Here is an 18,278-nt window from a genome sequence, read left to right as displayed (position 1 = left end):
ACTAACCTAAGTAATTTTGTATCATCTCCAAATTTTGCCTTATGGATAGCTCAATGAAGTTCTCTGCTCAATGTGCAGCAGCGATCAAAAAAGCAAATGAAATGCTAGAGTGAATAAGGAATTATATTATCGCCTGAGATAAAGCAATTAATCCTAGTCAACCCGTCTCAAAAAAAGGCATAGCAGAAGTGGAGGGGGTTCAGAGACAGGTGACAAGACTGTCTAGGAGTGTGAAAAAAAATCCTCTTAGATAAAGAGCAATTGAAAAGATTTGAACTGTTTAACTTAGAGAGAGGCCATAATAGATGTATACAAAATCATGAACAGTATAGGGAATTAATTTCTAATCACCCCTTTCGCATAGTATAAAACCAGGAGGAAATTGAAAGGTGAAAAATTCAAAAAGCCAGAAATGTTACCAGGTTCTTGGACTATTAACTTGTTCCTTAATAAGTAATATATGATGTAGTATGTTAATGTTTTATTGTAACTGCCTTAATAAAAAGGTTTTTTTTAAAAAAAATGTTTTTGTCTAACAAATGCAAAATTAACCTGTGGAACTCTTTGCCAAAGGATAACATTGATGATTAAACATTTATATGGAGAACAAGAATATCCAGTGTTGTTATAGTAACCACCTACAGCAGGATTTCTTGCACCTCTGTCTGAAACAGCTGATAGTGGCCACTACTGATGACAGGATATTAAATGGACCACTGATACTTATCCAGGGTGGTTTTTCTTAAAATAGTTTTTGGTATGATGTGTCTCCCATGGATGATGAACTTTAATTGTGCTATAGGCGTTGTTACTTAATTGCCCAACTATCATTACTGTTTCAACAAATTCCTGTCTCTTACTTAGGAGAGGTGGGTCTTAATTTGGTCCTATTGTGTGTTTCAGAACTAGCTGTTCCAACAAGCAATTGTTGAAGGTGTTGAGCAAATGCTTCTCTAAACTTTGTGCCATTGTGACATACTCTATGACCAGTACATATCTGAATAGCTGAGGCAACCCATAATTACTATTTTGGGTTAGTTTTCTCAAAATGCTTTGCCCTGCTAAGTTACCTTATCCCCAATAAATGAATTTGCCTGAGCTCTCTACAGCATTCCATGTTTTGGTGCCATTAGCCCTGTCCTAGCACACAAAAAGGCCTTGTCCTTCCAACTGTTCCTCCTCTTATACCTGGATCCTCTGCTCCTCCCCGCCTGTGAAAATAACAGCTGAGGCCCTGCTCTGGTCCCTTACCACCTTCTCCCCTCCCACCAGCAGTGTCTGGACAGCTCACCTCATCCCCATCTCATTAAAGAAGCAGTAGCACTTTGGCCACTGTGGTCCTCTCCTTCCCTTCCCTTTAAAAAGAGAGATCTGGGGCTTCTAGGTAAAACTTCCACTCCTTGCCGGCGAACGGGATTGTCAAGCACACAACTTGCTGCTGGGATGGCAGGGAAATTTTGGCAGAGGTCTCACACACATGCAGAGACCACAGTGGCTGCCTCACCCCCACACTCCAGTAGAAGCACCAGAGCTGTGCATTTTCAGACTAGGAAGGTATCAATACATTAGCTTACATTCTGTATGCATTTGTTAGGTTTTCTTTGCATCCAAGTGGGTTTTCAGAGGTGGCGGCGGTTTTGTTTTGTTTTGTTTTTTAAATGAAAGCTTAGGTTTTGCAGAATTGATGGCACTTGCCCAGAAAAGATTCATATGGGTGAGTGGATTTTTTCAGTCTAGTTTTTGCTATGTGTTTTGGATAGTACAACTGGAGCAAGGCTCAGACTCCTGGATTTATGTAGCACTGCACAATAAACACTGTGGAATCTTGAGTCCTAGTAAATTACTAAAGATGGCCAGAATAAACTAACCTACTCAGCCGTCATTGTAGAGCATTACAATCCATGATCATTGCTGCTTTGCAGTGACTCCTGCTTTGTTTAGTCTATGCATGACTCTCAGATCCCTAAAATGATGTTCAAATTATTTTGATGCCAACATAAAAATGAGATTGACAATGTGAAGGCAATAGTTGAGGTCTGTGAGTCTATACGTGCTCCTGGTGCATTAAGCGCTGCTGATAGCTTTCCTCAAAATTGCTATTTTACTCTGTCAGTGACAAATGCTACCTTGAGAAGGCTTCTGTAATTTTAAATGGTCAAGATTGAAGATTGTGATGTCTATTTGCCATGCGCCAGGAACTCCAGAGATGCATCCATTCTGGAAAAGCATATGCTTCTGTTACCATTAAACTATTCTTCCACCTGCCATCAGTGCAGAATCTTGTCTCTGTTTCAGGCCTATGCATAATACCATGGGTGAAGCCCTGGAATCCATTGATGATTCAACCATTCCAGCCTGTTGTGTAGTATCGGTTTTTAAATCTGTAAAAGTTTCTCCTCGAGGAAAAAGCCTTGTAAGGAGCTGCATTTTATACTAATGCATTCTCTGGCCAAGTGAAGTGTTTTGCTGAGTCAGAATGACTTAACTTCATAGAATCATAGAATATCAAGGTTGGAAGGGACATCAGGAGATCATCTAGTCCAACCCCCTTCTCAGAGCAGGACCAATCCCCAACTAAATCATCCCAGCCAGGGCTTTGTCAAGCCTGACCTTAACCTCTAAGGAAGGAGATTCCACCACCTCCCTAGGTAACCCATTCCAGTGCTTTACCACCTTCCTAGTGAAATTTTTTTTCCTAATATCCAACCTAAACCTCCCCCACTGCAACATGAGACCATTACTCCTTGTTCTGTCATCTGCTACCACTGAGAACAGTCTGGATCCACCCTCTTTGGAACCCCCTTTCAGATAGTTGAAAGCAGCTATCAAATCCCCACTCATTCTTCTCTTCTGCAGACTAAATAATCCCAGTTCCCTCAGCCTCTCCTCATAAATCATGTGCTCTAGCACCCTAATCATTTTTGTTGCCCTTTGCTGGACTCTTTCCAATTTTTCCACATCCTCCTTGTAGTGTGGGGCCCAAAACTGGACACAGTACTGGACAGAGTACTCCAGATGATGCCTCACCAATGCCTAATAGAGGGGATGTTATGTTCCTTGATCTGCTGGCAATGCTCCTACTTATACAGCCCAAGATGCCATTTGCCTTCTTGGCAACTTGCATGTAACTGAATTAGTGGATCATGCCATGTCTTTGTCGAGAATTCAGACTGTCCCCATTTAGTAACACTGAATTAGAGCATCATAAAGTGTCTGTCCATTCAGTCACATTCTGCAACTTGCCAAATCAAATGTCAACTTCTCATAAATTCCATGTCTCATAAAACTGATATAACAATTTCCTGAATGACAGAATTTCTGGGAGACACTTTATGAACTGAGAATAATAATGTCAATATCACACACCACGGAACTGAACAAGCTGAAGTCCTTTTGAGTGATAGGGCTTAATCTGCTCCTTCCCCCCTCCCCTCCACCAACTGTTGTCTTTTGGCCTATACAACTTATACTCAGACAATATTAAGAAAGAAGATATCTTCTACCCTTCCAGCCTTCTGCATTCAAAAACATAATTTCTGGTCCTCCTGCTAGAAGGCAAACTTTCATCATTCTGTGGAATGAAACCTGTTCTGAAATGGCCCTGTTTGGTGGCAAATATTTCCTATCTCATCTGATGGAGGTGGGTACGTAGCAGATGCTCCTGATAAATGCTACTGGTGCAATCTGTACGATTTTTGCATGCAAACCCTTTCCTCTTCAAAGTGCTTCTTATACTATGATGACTTAATAATACTCCTGAAAAAAGGTATCATTTGCGATGCTGGCCTCCGGACACTTATTTCGCAGCTTCTTAATCTTTTGGTAGTAACACAATAGACTTCCTTGAGGAAATAATAGCAATGAACCCAGCCCAGTGATGTTGTTTGTGAGGTACATTGCTCCCAGAATGAAATGCTGCTGAGAATGAGGACTGAAATAGACTGCAAATGACCACTGAGTGGAAAGATGCTTGCTATTTTAAAATGACAGGATTGGTTCCTCTTTATTTTGTTCTAGACAGCACAGAGAGTAATAACCAGGTTCATAAATGTTATCTTATTTTAGGCCAATATCTGTAACAAGCAGGGTTCTGGCAGGCAAATGATTCTGTAAGATAGCACTATTTAGAAGATCAAACAGGTTCTGTAAATTCTCCTAAAACTATTTTTTTTCTTGTTTCAGTTGCCTACTTTTTGGCTAATAAAGTGCATTACATAGCTACAGTTCCCAGCAGTATTCCTGCTGGGTCTTTGTTAGTAGATATAGAGGGTTGTGGGCTTTTTTGGATTCCTCCAGCACGGAATGTAGGAGTTTGTTTTAGTTGGTGCAAGAGTTATGATGCCACTATTCTTCCACAAAGGCAGAGATCAATATATTTCTTTATTTTGTGTTCCCCCTCAAATATTCAGTTTTTAACAGATTCTGAATTGATTGCTCATCCTTTGTAATTCTAGGATTTCCACTGACTCATCAATAATAAGGTCATTCTGTCTCAAACGAAGGTTGATGCCAAAATAATTTTTATCTTTTCTGTTTCTAAAAGTGGAAATTCATCAAATAAATGTTCAAGTGACGTAATGTCAGGGTAGCCCCTACTTGGAGTCTTCCAGCTTCAGGAACAATGTACTGAGCCTCTAGGGGGTCCTAGGAGCAGTGGGCGCTGTCCGGGGTTCTCTGCTCGGTGTCCCCGTCAGGCTCCCTTCTTATGACCCTTTGACCGCACTCCTGTCCCTGTTCTTTTATTAGTTGTCCCCCGCAATTAGTGGGTTTCTGAGGCTCTGTGGCACCTCCCCTTAGGCTGGGGGGGGGGGTTCCATTAGCATGGGGCGGGCTTCGCCCACCCCATTTCCTGGAAACCCAATAGATACTCTGTGGACTAAAAAATTTAATGGATACCAGAGTCCTCGGACTCCATTTCCCAGCATGCTTGGAGTCAGGAGTGGGGACAGAATGGACTAAAAACTCCCATTAAGGTGAATAAGAACGGCCATCCTGAGTCAGACCAAAGGTCCATCTATAGAGCCCTGCAAATCCGCGGGTATCTGTGGACCATTTTTGCAGATAGGAGCTTGGATGCGGATACAAATTTTGTATCTCTGCAGGGCTCCGGAGCTTTAGCACAGACTCACCAGAGCAGGTGGAGGGACCCAGGCTCCCCACAGCTGCCAGCGCGGCTCTCCCTCACCTGGCTCCGGCTGGACGGGGAGGTGGGCTCGGAGCCCCAGCCCAGCCTTGATAAGAGCTGGGCAGGAAGCTGTGGGGAGCCGCGGCGGATCCTCCATCTGCCCTGGGCGGGGGGCCCGAGCAGCCCCCAGCCTGTGTTCCTGCCCCCCCCCAGATCCCCTACCCAGGGCAGGTGGAGGGTCTGCGCCACGGTTCCTCACATCTGCCTGCCTGGCTTCTACTATGGCCAGCCTGAGGCTCCGAGGCACACCCCCGCACCAGAGCTGGGTCAGGGAGAGCTGTGCAGGCAGCTGTGGGGAGCTGTGAAAAGTGAACAGGTGAGGCCTGTTACCAGATTTGCCTGTTACTTTGGGGGATGCTCATTTATTCGCGTTACTCTTCTGGGGGTGGGGGTGGGGGTTCTGTAATTCTATCAATGTGCTGGTTGTGTCACTTGTGTTTTCATATGGAGCTCTACTTCTCCCTTCAGCAAATCCCCTCCCTATGGAGCTCTCCTGTAGGACCTCGGTTCCCCAGGGCTGGGTTCCTCCAGCCCCAGAACTGGATGAACACACACACACACACACATTAACAGAGCAAGTCTGAGCTGACCGGGTCAAATCGCACTGTCAAGCTGACTCCTTATATGTCTCTGGACACTCCGGGCTGGAGGAAGCAGCACTTTCAAGCCGCCTCTCCTTATATGCCCCTGGGCTCCATGGACTGGGTCAAGCAGCACTTTCAAGCTGTTACCCTTATGCATCCCAGATTCAGCACGTCCCTATCCCCACTCTCAGAGCCCAATTGTACTGGCAGTAACCTACTTGATGAGCAAACCCCACAGTATTTTGGGCGCTGCAGGGATCTTTAGCTTAGGTAAAAGAAGCGTTGCTGTACACTGAATGGGGGAAGTTAAAACACAAAAGAGTAAAGTTCAGAGAGAGAGAGAGAAGCAACCAACTTAACCGTAAACGTTATTTATTGAATAATAGTGATAACTACACAAGGAGGCTAAAGCAACATAACAGAGAAAGGAAAACAGAGAGAGAGAGAAAGAGGGGGATCTCACCACTCCATGAGGCTTGAACTGGTTGGGGTTCCCAGGTGATGGTGGTAGGTCAGGGTCCTGAGTGCTGGAGACTGGCAGAGCCCCCAGCACAATCAGTCAGGAGAAGATGGAGTCCCAGTGGAACCGATGCATAGTTTGGATTTAAGCATCAGAACATTCACTGGAGGGTGAGTAGGGATTTTTGTAGAGAAAATACCATGGTTCAAGGGAGAACACTAGATTTGTTTATAAGTAAACTGATGACTCAAGGGTTTTCTTTAGGCTAGGCAATAGGAGCTGATCACTCTTGGCTATGGATGATGTTTTCTTCCAGGGAGCTCACAATGCAACTAGGCTGCTTCAGTATTTTGGATACCAATCAAGGATTCATTACTAGAATTGGTCTGATAACTGTTGAGCTGGGCGTGGGCAGGCGTAGGTTCATTAACATTTGCAGCAGAGATTCCCAAGATGCAGTGCGTCCCTGCTTTTCTGGTCCCAGAGTTCAGTGCGGTTCTCTGTTATCCATTTTGTATGCAAATTGAGATGTCTCCCTGTCCCATCTTTCATGCAGATGAGGCTAGGGGAATTGTCTCTGTTCTTCATTCTGTATGCTAATAGAGATGTCTTAATTTTGTCAGCCTTGTCAGGAGGGGTCTAGGTGTGTCTCCCAATGCCCTTCACTGCTCTCTGCAAGTTTTTTCCTCTGATGGGTTTTGGTTTAAGGCAGCAGAGGCTGGGGGTGGAGTAGGGTGACCAGACAGCAAGTGTGAAAAATCGGGACGGGGGTAGGGGTTAATAGGAGCCTATGTAAGAAAAAGCTCCAAAAATCGGGACTGTCCCTATAAAATCAGGACATCTGGTCACCTGGGGCAGGGGGTGTCTTTCATGAATTAGGCTGGATACTGCACCCTGATTCCCCAAGAACACAGAGCTGACTGGTATCAAGTCCCCGCTTTCCCTCCCCCATTCCAGTGCCACTGGTCACTACTGTGCGGTGTCTTTGCTGTCTGCTTGGGACTTAACTATCTTGAGTAGTTTTGTATCATCTGCAAATTTTGCCACCTCGCTGTTTACCCCTTTTTCTAGATCATTAATGAATATGTTGAAGGGGACTGGTCCCAGTACAGACCCCTGGGGGACACCACTATTCACCTCTCTCCATTCTGAAAACTGACCATTTATTCCTACCCTTTGTTTCCTATCTTTTAACCAGTTACCAGTCCACAAGAGAACCTTCCCTCTTATCCCATGGCAGCTTACTTTGCTTAAGAGCCTTTGGTGAGGGACCTTGTCAAAGGCTTCTTGAAAATCTAAGTACCCCTTATCCTCTGGATCCCCCTTCTCCACATGCTTGTTGACCCCCTCAAAGAATTCTAGCCGATTGGTGAGGTATGATTTCCCTTTACAAAAATCATGTTGACTTTCCCCCAACAATTTATGTTCATCTATGTGTCTGACAATTTTGTTCTTTACTATAGTTTCAACCAGTTTGCCCGGTACTGAAGTCAGGCTCACCGGCTTGTAATTGCCGGGATCAACTCTGGAGCCCTTTTTTTTTTTTTTAAATTGGAGAGTTCTGCATAGGATGACCTGGACAAGCAGTTTGCTGGGCCAGTACTGAGCCAGAGCTGATCAGCCCATCAGCCTGACTCAGAGACAGTGGCAGATTACTGCACGGGCCAACAGAGCCCGTGCCCGATGGCCCCGTAGGAGTGGCTGGAACTCTTCCCCCCGAGGCCCTGCCTCCAGCCCAGCCAGAAGCTTGTGGAAACATGAGCAATATTCTTCCCATCCCTAGGCAGAGCTGGATGAACTTCTCACCCGAACACCACACCATGCCAGACTAAGGGCCCTCCCCCGTGCCGAGCTGAGAGCCCTCTCCCTTCCCCCAGCTGCACCGGAGTGAGGGCCCCCTTCCCCGCCTTGTGCTGGACTGGATCGAACCCCTCTCTCTTTCCCCCTCCCCCCTGGAACTGGTCCGAGCCCCTCTTCCTTCCCCCCGCACAGAGCTGGCCCTCTCCCCTCCCCTGTGCAGGGCTGGCTGAGCCACTCGATGAAGCCCCTTCCTCTCCCGCGTAGGGCTGGCCGGAGCCCTGCCGCTCACCCCCACCCCAAGCTCCTTTTTGGCAAGACTGGGCATTTGTCCCATTTGCTCTTGCCAAGTGGTGATCAGCTGGCAGGAGCAAACAGGACAAATGAGCTGGGGCCAAGAACGGGGCCGGGGGCGGTGAGTGGGGGTGTGGCCGGGAGCAGAGTCACAGCTGGGGCTGTGGGCAGGGCTGGGTTGGGGCTGGAGCAGAGCTGGAGGCAGGGCAATGCTGGACCCTGCCATGCCCCTCCAAATGTTCACTACTGCCCTAGGTTATGGTAAGAGCTGTGGGGAGCCCCAGACCCTGCACCTGTCTTGGGCAGGGGGTTGGGATGCCCAAGAGCAGCCCCCACCCTGTGTCCCAGGACAGGTGGAGGGTCCAGGGCTCCCCACAGCATCCTGGGATCCCTGCACAGCTCTTACCATGGCCTTTTACCTTCTGGCCAGGCCAGGGGGCAGGGCCTTGTGAGGAAGGAGAAGAGCAGAGGGAGGGGCCCCATGGGGGGGGGGAAATGTTCTTTGTGCACTTGTCTGCAGATCATACTCCATGTACTACCTGCCTGGAATGGAGCCAGGAGGGAGCTGGGGATCCGGAAGAACTGTGAGTGTGGTGAGGTGGGAAACTGATTGATTTGTTGATGCTGTAGTACTTATTAGTTAACCTTTTCCTTTCCAGGTCCTATTTTCCTGCTCCCAGTAAAGTCCCTCTTGGTTGCATTGTTAGTTTTGGATGTGTCATTTCTTTGCTGGGGTTTCTGTTGATGTACTTCATAGTTTCATTCTGTGCTGGCTTTTATACTCCCGTGCCCATTAGCAGCATCATTCATTTCCCCAAGGCACAGCACCCCATGTGTTCCAGTCCAGTGAGGAACCATCTTGGGTGGAGGCACAATGTGTCACAAAAAAGAATCCAGGATGCAATCCAGGCAAGGAGAGGGAAAGGCCACTCTAACTAGCAAGCACTAGGTAGAAGCTCAAGCCACATCTTGGGGACAGGCTCCATGAGCTACCTCCTCAGTTACTTTGATGAATTTAGTATAGAGTCTCCATGTCTGAATTCAGCGGTGATTTCAACAGAGCGAAGGCACTTGTTCTGACAGACACAGCTATCTTATTCCTGGCTGAAAAATCTCAAATCTCTCATTGTGAAGATTGCAGTGTTGTAAGAGAGTAGGAGGTTGCTCCTCCACCCAATGGGGTTGGTGGCAAAACTCCCATGTATTTTACTGGGAGAAGTGCCAAGTCCCAAATTCAGTATTATATACTCGAGCATTTTCTATAGACAGTAGCATCTTCACTCAAATAACTAGTCAATATAATCAGTCCTGCTGAATACTTGTGGCGGTGTGAAAGGGAGCAGCAGTACAACCATAGCTGTGTTGGAGTTGAAATAAGTTATACCTCATACTAAGTTATTTACACTCAAAGCAGCTTCTCTCCTGGATACATATTCTAATGATGCTTTTTGTATTTGGAACTGGTCCAAGACATTTCTAGCATGATAGTCATTCATCTCTAGGTTCATAGTATTAAGTAGAATGGTTCATGTTCAGGACACTTCTCAAGACTGGGTTAAGTGGATCTGGAATAATTCTACCATATAGTAGATATGCTGGATTATCACTTGTGCTGGACTATGGAAAAGTGTTGAAATCTAAAGCAATTTGTAGAAATGACAGGTCCCAATTAATATGACAATTTCCTGTGTAAGTACTATTCACACCTTTGTGTCTGATTCCTCAGAAGGCATATGCTTTCATGAGTTTGTACTGTGTGCCCAGAAGTTTGGCTGTAGTTTGATTAAAGTTCACTAGCAAAGGGTATTCCCATATAAAATTTGTCCTTGTGGGAAGTTCAGAGGAAGAGTTGCTTGCACAAACTTGATGCACCAGAGCAAACAATTAATACTGTTCACTTACGTTAACATTTTTCAAGATTATTGAAGGGAGGTAGGCTCCTAAATCTCATTAAAACCCTCAGCAACGAGTCTCAGAACCTGACTCAGGCTCACAGTGCTCATGCTGCAGGACTAAAATAGCCGTCTAGATGTTTGGGCTGGAGCCCAGACTCAAGACTGTCCCCCTTAAGAGGTTTGAAATCCTGGGCTCCAGCCCAAGTCTGAACATCTACACTGTTATTTTCAGCCCTGCTATGCGAGACCAAGTCAGTTGATCCAGGCTTCGATGCTCACTGCCACGGGACTTTTTTTTGCTGTGTTGATGTATGTTTTAGGCTCCTAAGTCACTTGGGCACTTCTGAAAATTTTACCCTTAGTCTATATAGGCTGTTTCTCTATTAGGTATATTTTTTCTCTGAGCATTCAGCAGGGACCATTCTCTTACATACGGTCAAGGGTACTGTAGACATACTGTGACCATATATGAATCTGTTTTTCATTGACTGAACTTCACTGTTTAGGACATGAGTCAATGATACTTTCTTGTTCCTAGTCAAAATACCTGCTGCTGTAACTCTTGTTTTGGCAACTTGTAGATACAACAGTTCTATGATCATCCCTAATTTAGGCTATGTCTATACTACTGCGGGAAGTTGACCTAAGTGACACTACTCCAGCTATGTTAATAACGCAACTGGAGTTGACATAGCTTAGGTCAACTTACTGCAGTGACTACACCACGCTGGGTCAACGGAAGATGCTCTCCCATCAATTTAACTTACTCCTCTCGTTCCCGGTGGAGTACTAGAGTCAACCGGAGAGCGTTCTGCCATCTATTTAGCAGGTCTTCTCTAGACCCGCTAAATCGACCCCATGTGCATCAATCGCAGCAGCATCGATCCCGCGGTAGTGTATAGCCTTAGTAACGGTATTCCTGTTAAAGAGTCTGGCATATCTGATCTGAACTGACATCTTGGGTGATTGTATCAGAAATGATTCCATGTCATTACAGTAAAGGATACCCTATCTTTTAAGCAGTACTAGTGGAGATCAATGGAAGCATATGGAGCTGTGTCAATAACACTTCTAATCATTGGGTCTTCTGATTGAAGCTATTTCAGGTTTTTTGTTTTGTTTTCTTTTGCTTTCAAGGAGGACAATGCCTGATCATGTAAGATTCAGACCTACGATCCCTACTTGTTGTGGAACTAAACTATTTCTTAAGGATATCAAGGAATAGGTTTCTAGGGAAGGTATTGGATGCGGCCTTTGTCCTAGAAAATTTAAGTAGATCCACATCAAATTCCTTGAGACTCAATCTGCATCTTAATGGTTTTCCTTACAGGACAGAACTATCATCAGCCACTTCAGACAGTGATGAGCTATAAATGTTTTCCTTCAGTGCTAGGGAGGAAATGTCCATCTAAACCCCAGGTATTCTGCCTCTGGGTATGGCTACACTGGCGATTTGCAGCGCTGGAAAGCCTCCACCAGCGCTGCAATTAGTAAGTGGCCACACCTGCAGGGCACTTCCAGCGCTGCAACTCCCTGGCTGCAGCGCTGGCTGTACACCTCACTCAGCATGGGGAATAAGGATTCCAGCGCTGGTGCTGCAGTGCTGGTCATCAAGTGTGGCCACACACCAGCGCTGTGATTGGCCTCCAGGGTATAAGGTGTATCCCAGAATGCTTTTATAAATTACTCTCTTTGTTTTGTTATGCAGCCTCTCTTTGTTTTGTTATGAACGAGCTCCGATCGGAGCTTCGTTGCTTATCTAAAAAACAAACAGAGCTCCTGTTTGCTGTGATCATCTGTACCTGGCTGTAAACAATCAAATGAGAGGCAGGGAGGGAGTGAAACAGCGGGGAGTCCTGCAGGCTGTTTGCAATTAAGAGTTAAGACTAAGGGGTCGGAAACATGTTCTGATTTTTCAATGCAGGAAGCTAAACACACAGTGTTGGCTCCAAAAATCCCCTCTCTCTTTCCCCCCGCTCCCTGTCACACTAGACCCCACTCCACCCCCCTCTTTTGAAAAGCACGTTGCGGCCACTTGAATGCTGGGATAGCTGCCCATAATGCATCACTCCCAACAGCGCTGCAAATGCTGCAAATGTGGCCACACACCAGTGCTGGTAGCTGTGAGTGTGGCCACACACCAGCGCTGGCCCTGCACAGCTGGATGACCAGCGCTGCAAACTACCAGCGCTGCAAACCGTAAGTGTAGCCATACCCTCTGACTGAGAAAGCTCACTCTCATGTAGCATTTGGATTACATCAGTAATAATCACTGTTCTCTCATCAGCCTTCTGCCATAGGAATGCACTGTCATAGGTGTCTGTGTGCATTTGGAATGGCTTCTTGAAATCTGTGAAATTCTGACAGACGTAGAAATCATGTGATTTATTGTTTTCATCAAATATTTCTTGATGTTGCATATCCCTCTTGAATTTTGTGTTCTCCCTACTAAAAGCTAAAAATAGATTAACCAGATTCACATAGTCTTTGATCAATTTCCTGTAATAACCAGTAAATCCCAGCTACATTATATCTGTCAGTTGAGGGAAATTAGAGAGTTTCATCTTTTTTTGGATCAGATTGTATCCCTTCTAAACAAGACATGGTTTGCAGAGAGCTCTTTTTCTCATCTACATAAATGACACTAGAGTTGTGATAACCAGTCCTGTTTCCTTCAGTATGAGGAGGTCCCATTGCTTCTGCAAATGCTGACCAAACATTGTAGAACCTACAACCAAATAGGCACATAAGAGGGGATTTTTAAACCAGGTATGCCAATACAACGTTCATTAGATTATAAAATGTGCTGGGAACATTTCAAAGTCCAAAAGCATAACATTGAAATGACAATGCCCTGCTTGTAAGATGAATACTGTATTATCTCTCCATGTATAGCTACCTGCCAATAGCCATGCAGGAGGTCTAGCATCAATTAAGGAAAAATTATTTGCATTAGCAAATCCATGCTATAATCCACTTTGTGACTAAAATAAGCCTCCTTCGCCCATTATTTTGTTATGTGTTCCAACGTCAGTGCAGTAGCTTTGCTCTTTCCTTGTTGAATTACTAACATTGGTGTTGCACAGAGGCTATTAAAGGGTTCAATTACGTAGTGATGCTGTCTTTAAGTAATCTTCACCTGGTGGTGTTTATGGGTGGCATTTAAATGCCTTGGCAGAGATGACAGAGATCCCTTGCACAGATTAATTGAAGATATCTAGTCTTCAAAGGGCAGGCTAATCCTTAGCCAATATAGGGGGTTTCAGCTTGGTCTGGGGAAGAAGTGTTGAAAAGGCAAAGCTTGCAATAGTGTGAGAATTAGCTTCTCTGGTATTAAAGATGGTGGTGGTTCTTGGGCATTGTTTTTAATCCAAAATAATGGATTAAAAAATGACAACCCTGGTTTACAAGACCTGTTCATAACAAGATAACATACTGTCTGCGAAAGGCAGAAATACTGACAAAATACGATGTCTCTCCTTTTTTTGTGTGTGTTCTTATAGGTAGGGCACATGCTACTAAAAATGCATTCCGATCCAATAAAAATATTTGGAAAAATGCAATTGAAATGGAAAGAAAGGGAGAGATTGCATTTATTGTGGATACTTGCTTGCCTCTGAAGTACTGTGTAGTATAAGTGTCTTACTTTAGAAAGGTTTTTTTATATATAGGTTAGCTGCTCCCATGAATTACCCAAGGCTTGTGGGGGGAAATTCAGGTTTGTTGTAGGGGAGTTGTGAATGCAGCTCTTTTACTTCTGTCATTTTGAAAAGGCTTGCAAACACCAAGAGTTTTGTGATTCTCACGTAATCACCAGTGAGATTTTTTTAAAGTTACACAACAAGATGTTCTCTGTCTTTCATAAGCATCAGAAGTTTCAAAACATATGAGGGATGGATATAGCATCAAGTGATTCTGCAGACACCTGCAGTTGAGGGCATTGGGTGGGGTGAGTGAGAGAGAAGAAATTGTTAGAATCCAGCAGTTCTTACTCTGAGAGGGAATCAAGTGAACTTTGCTCTGCTGTGTGAGGCATGGGTAAATAAAGTGAGAAATGCACAATGAAAGTAGGCGGGCAGGAATTAAGGCTTGTCTACACAGCGTCAGCAAAGTGCACTGCAGAGGGATGTGATTTGCAAAGAGCACTAACATCATCTGCTCTAACTGCCCCAGTAGACCCTGCCGGCACTCTCTAAAAGGTACCCAGTCTCAAACAGGACTACATTTACGTGACTGAACTATCGTTTAGAGTGCGCCAGCAGGGATTACATGGGGCAGTTAGAGCACAGCACATTAGTACACTTTATAAATCACTCCCCTCTGGCATGATTTGCCGCACCATGTAGACAAGCCCGTGTTGACAGCTTTCTAACTCTACAAGCCTTGCAGTGTTCATACATTGCAGAAAAGGTTTCATAGCTCTGCGCTTGTCTAATGCCTGTACTGTAATGTTTGTTTGAGACTATACTCACAGCAAAGAATAGTGTGAAACTATTGAATGAGGGCCAGATCCTCAGCTAATGTAAATTAGCCTAGCTCCATGACTTTAGAGGAGGTAGGCTGATTTACATCAGCTGAGGACCTGGCCTGAATTTTTAACCATGAAGTCTTTTGTGTGTGTATGTGTGTGATACAAGCCAGGCGGGATAAATCCAACCCCAGCATTACTAGTGGTGCGTGGGGCCCACAGTTCAGTGGGTCTGCAGGAGCCACTACTCCTGTATCAAGAGAAAAGATTAAGACTGACATTTGGGTTGGGGACAATGAAAAAGAAAGTAGAGGATTCCAGCTGAGAGAGCAAGAGACCTTGCAGATCTGGGGAATGCTGCAAAATCTTTGCCTCTCACTGTCAGAATCTCCTGTCATTGCCCAAGTGGCTGGAGATGCCTTTGAAGATACTTACCTGCCATTTGAGTGTTTTATATTCCTCCCCAACCCCAAACCACCACAGTGACCCTTGGAACAGAAGGCCATAAGAGCTTGGAGAAGACAATGTTCCTGGCAGATATCCAACCTAACTACCTGGCATCACAGCCCTATTGATTTCAAGTAATGTCTCAGTTGGAGCCCTTCATGGCATGTAGCCATTTGAACAGAGCTTGTTTGACCAGCATGAATGGGATTCCAAGGAATGGATAATATAGGGCCCCCGCTGCCCAGTGGATTGCCAGATGTTCTTCTCCACTACAGAGAATGTAATCTCTCTGGGTAGGAGCTCTCTAGTCAGATAAAAGGACCAGAATTCTTGTGACAAGACTGCTTGGGCTCTCTTAGGTACACCTGTCTATAAAACAATCTCTTGCTCAGAGTGCACACTGCACAAGATAAGTAGAAGAGACGGGATCTTTTTCATTTCTTCACAGTTCTGATCTCATGGAAGCAACAGTGGACTTGCTTGGGGGCAGAATTCTTTATTAAGTTAGTGAAGGGTGTTGTGATAGAGGCAAATTAGAAACAAATTGCCACTAAGACCTCACCCCCCACTGAGGAAAGATTGCCCTGGGTCATTTGTCCTCTGGGTTGGCGATTTAGTCAATGTGTTCTCTACCAGTGGCTGAATATTCCCATTTCCTACTAGATCATTTCTCCTAGGTGTTTTCTCTTTCTTATTTTTGTGATTGTGGTCAGGCCAGCTTGGAGATGGGTCAACTTTGGAGGGACCCAGACTAGTATGAAGCACTGGAGTTGCAGCACAGAGGAAAAGAATTGGAGATGTGAAAAGCTGCATGACATTGGATCTGAACTGCCACACTACACAAGTTTTAAATATAATCCCACAGCTGTGGGTGAAGGAGAGGATGGCTCCTTCAAAGCTGCTATCCTTGTGTCCCTGCTCTGGGATATAAGGTGACAAAAATAGAAATATGTTTTCACTTAGATCATCTGTGCACATCATGTAGCTTACAAACTGCCTAGCCTTAGTTTGTGGTAGGCTTTATCAATACTATGATGATATACCTCTGCTGCTGTTATAGGAAGAGATTGCATCTAAAAGCCTGAGGTCTTGAAGCAAATTATTTTTGGTTTTAAGACCAGTTGAAATGTTTTAATCACAAATTCTTATTTTGCATTTTCAGAAAAATGGCATATCAAATGGAGGTCTCTACAAAAGGCCGTTTAATGAACACTTTGAACAAGCACCGATGTATGTTGCTGTTTTTACTTATTTGGGCTTTGGCGTTGGAACAATATTTGGCTACCTGCGAGATTTTATGAGAGCCTGTGGACTAGAAAGATGTAACCTTGCTGCAGAAAGAGAAGAACAAAAAGTATGTATGAAAAAAGTTTGTGCATTGTGTTAAGGGCTTACCCTTCGCTCTCTCCTGGTTCTTGACATGCAGACGGAAAGCAGAAAACCAGAAATCTGATGTGCAGACAATGAGATTGTTTATTGGGGTTAATCAAGCAAGCATATCCATAGCTCTGTACACCGCAGAGCCGTCTCTGTCTCTGTTTTTCCCACCTCCTCCTCCTTTCCAGGCTTAATTATACCTGTAATTAGGGTGACCAGACAGCAAATGTGAAAAATCGGGACTGGGGGTGGGGTAATAGGAGCCTATATAAGAAAAAGACCCAAAAATCAGGACTGTCCCTGTAAAATCGGGACATCTGGTCACCCTACCTGTAATGCATGTGTAATCCACACACCTCCTGGGTCTGGTGTTCTGTCCCATCTAGTGGTACTGAGACTACTTAAAGAGAGAGATAAAATGAGTCTGCCTATTTGTAATGCCAACAGACCCTGGTTATCAGCGGGCGGGATTGAACTGGGGACCTCTGGAGCTTAAAGCATGAGCCTCTACTGCATGAGCTAAAAGCCAACTGGCTGTTAGCTAAAGCTGTAGAGCAGACTCATTTTCTCTCTCTCTCTCTCTAAGTGGTCTTGGTGCCACTAGATGGGACAGAACACCACACGCAGCGGGGGGGGGTTACACATGCCCCTGGTCCCACCCCTTACAATTTATGGTCATGTTCCATTTTGGTGGGTCGTGAGTCTGGGGGCTTTGGTACCACCTCTTTTGTATCCCATGGGAAAAGTAAGGAGTAAGGTTGTGTTCTGGCCAAGGTCAGGCTTTTCTTTGGCTTTTAGCGTGTCTTATGCCTCCCCTGCCCCAACCCCCTTGTCCCTCCCGACTGGTTGCTCGACCTTGCCTCAAGACAGGAGTCGAGGCAGTCTCCAAGTGTACGCTCATATATTTATCTCCTGGCATACCCAGCAACACTTTAGCTCTGTTCCTTACCTTTTCTCATTACACTAACAAACCCATCTGGCCTGCCTCCCCTATCTGTCCCCTTTCCTCTTCTATCCGTCCAAAAGGAAATTTTCTTAGTAACAGCCCATAATAGTAAAAGGAGAGGGAGGTGGCAATTTGCAGAATCAAGAGCTTTATATTTGCTTGTAAGCTAAAATATGTCTTGAAAGAACAAATCTCAGGCATGTGGTATTCTTTAGCTTAGTCATCAACATTTTTAACCTAAGAATACGTATTTTAAAAAACTCTTTGCAGACTGCTATTTTAAGAGAGTGACTTGTTTTCTTCCTAGAAACACAGGAGACGGTAAATACAAATGAAGTTCACACATAGGTAACCATCAAGCAGAAAATAAACTGTGATACCAAAATATAAAACCCTGATTTATAACAATTGTTGGAAACTGGAGCAGTATTCCTACATATTTTGGGGATTGCTGTTGCCCTAATTCCATTATTCTAACACACGCATAAATGATACCCCTGAAGAGTTTTTGGGAATACACTGGAGCACTGTTGATATACAGCGTATGATAACGACAATATTATGATACTATCTCTTTTAAAACGGAGACCATTGTCATGCTGCCCTCTCACTACTCCACAGAGGGTATTTTGGCAGATTCCCATCCCACGGTGTGTGTTTGCCAAGTAGATCATAAATTAGTCCAGTTCTTCTGCTCCAGCTACAAAACAAAAACAGTTTGCCGTAGATGCATGCTTCGATCTCCTCAGGCAGGCCTGCTTTAAATTGACCATATCAGTATTGAATACCAGTCTGTTTGATACTGATCCAGACAATTTAAAACAG

The 18,278-nt window shown here is 44.7% G+C and overlaps 1 protein-coding gene across 5 annotated transcripts in view; it reads left to right on the top strand.

Annotated features, from left to right (window-relative positions):
- Positions 1 to 18,278, top strand: part of SPTLC3 (serine palmitoyltransferase long chain base subunit 3) — a 136,908-nt gene that overhangs the window by 40,159 nt on the left and 78,471 nt on the right. For all 5 annotated transcript variants that reach the window (XM_045008802.1, XM_045008800.1, XM_045008799.1 and 2 more), the window contains one exon: positions 16,293 to 16,484. In XM_045008802.1, the coding sequence (XP_044864737.1) occupies positions 16,293 to 16,484 (192 nt within the window). The remainder of the gene's footprint in view (positions 1 to 16,292; positions 16,485 to 18,278) is intronic.

The sequence above is a fragment of the Mauremys mutica genome, chromosome 3, assembly GCF_020497125.1.
Source record: "Mauremys mutica isolate MM-2020 ecotype Southern chromosome 3, ASM2049712v1, whole genome shotgun sequence".
Lineage (NCBI taxonomy): Eukaryota > Metazoa > Chordata > Testudines > Geoemydidae > Mauremys > Mauremys mutica.
This window is presented reverse-complemented; position numbering and strand designations above follow the sequence as displayed.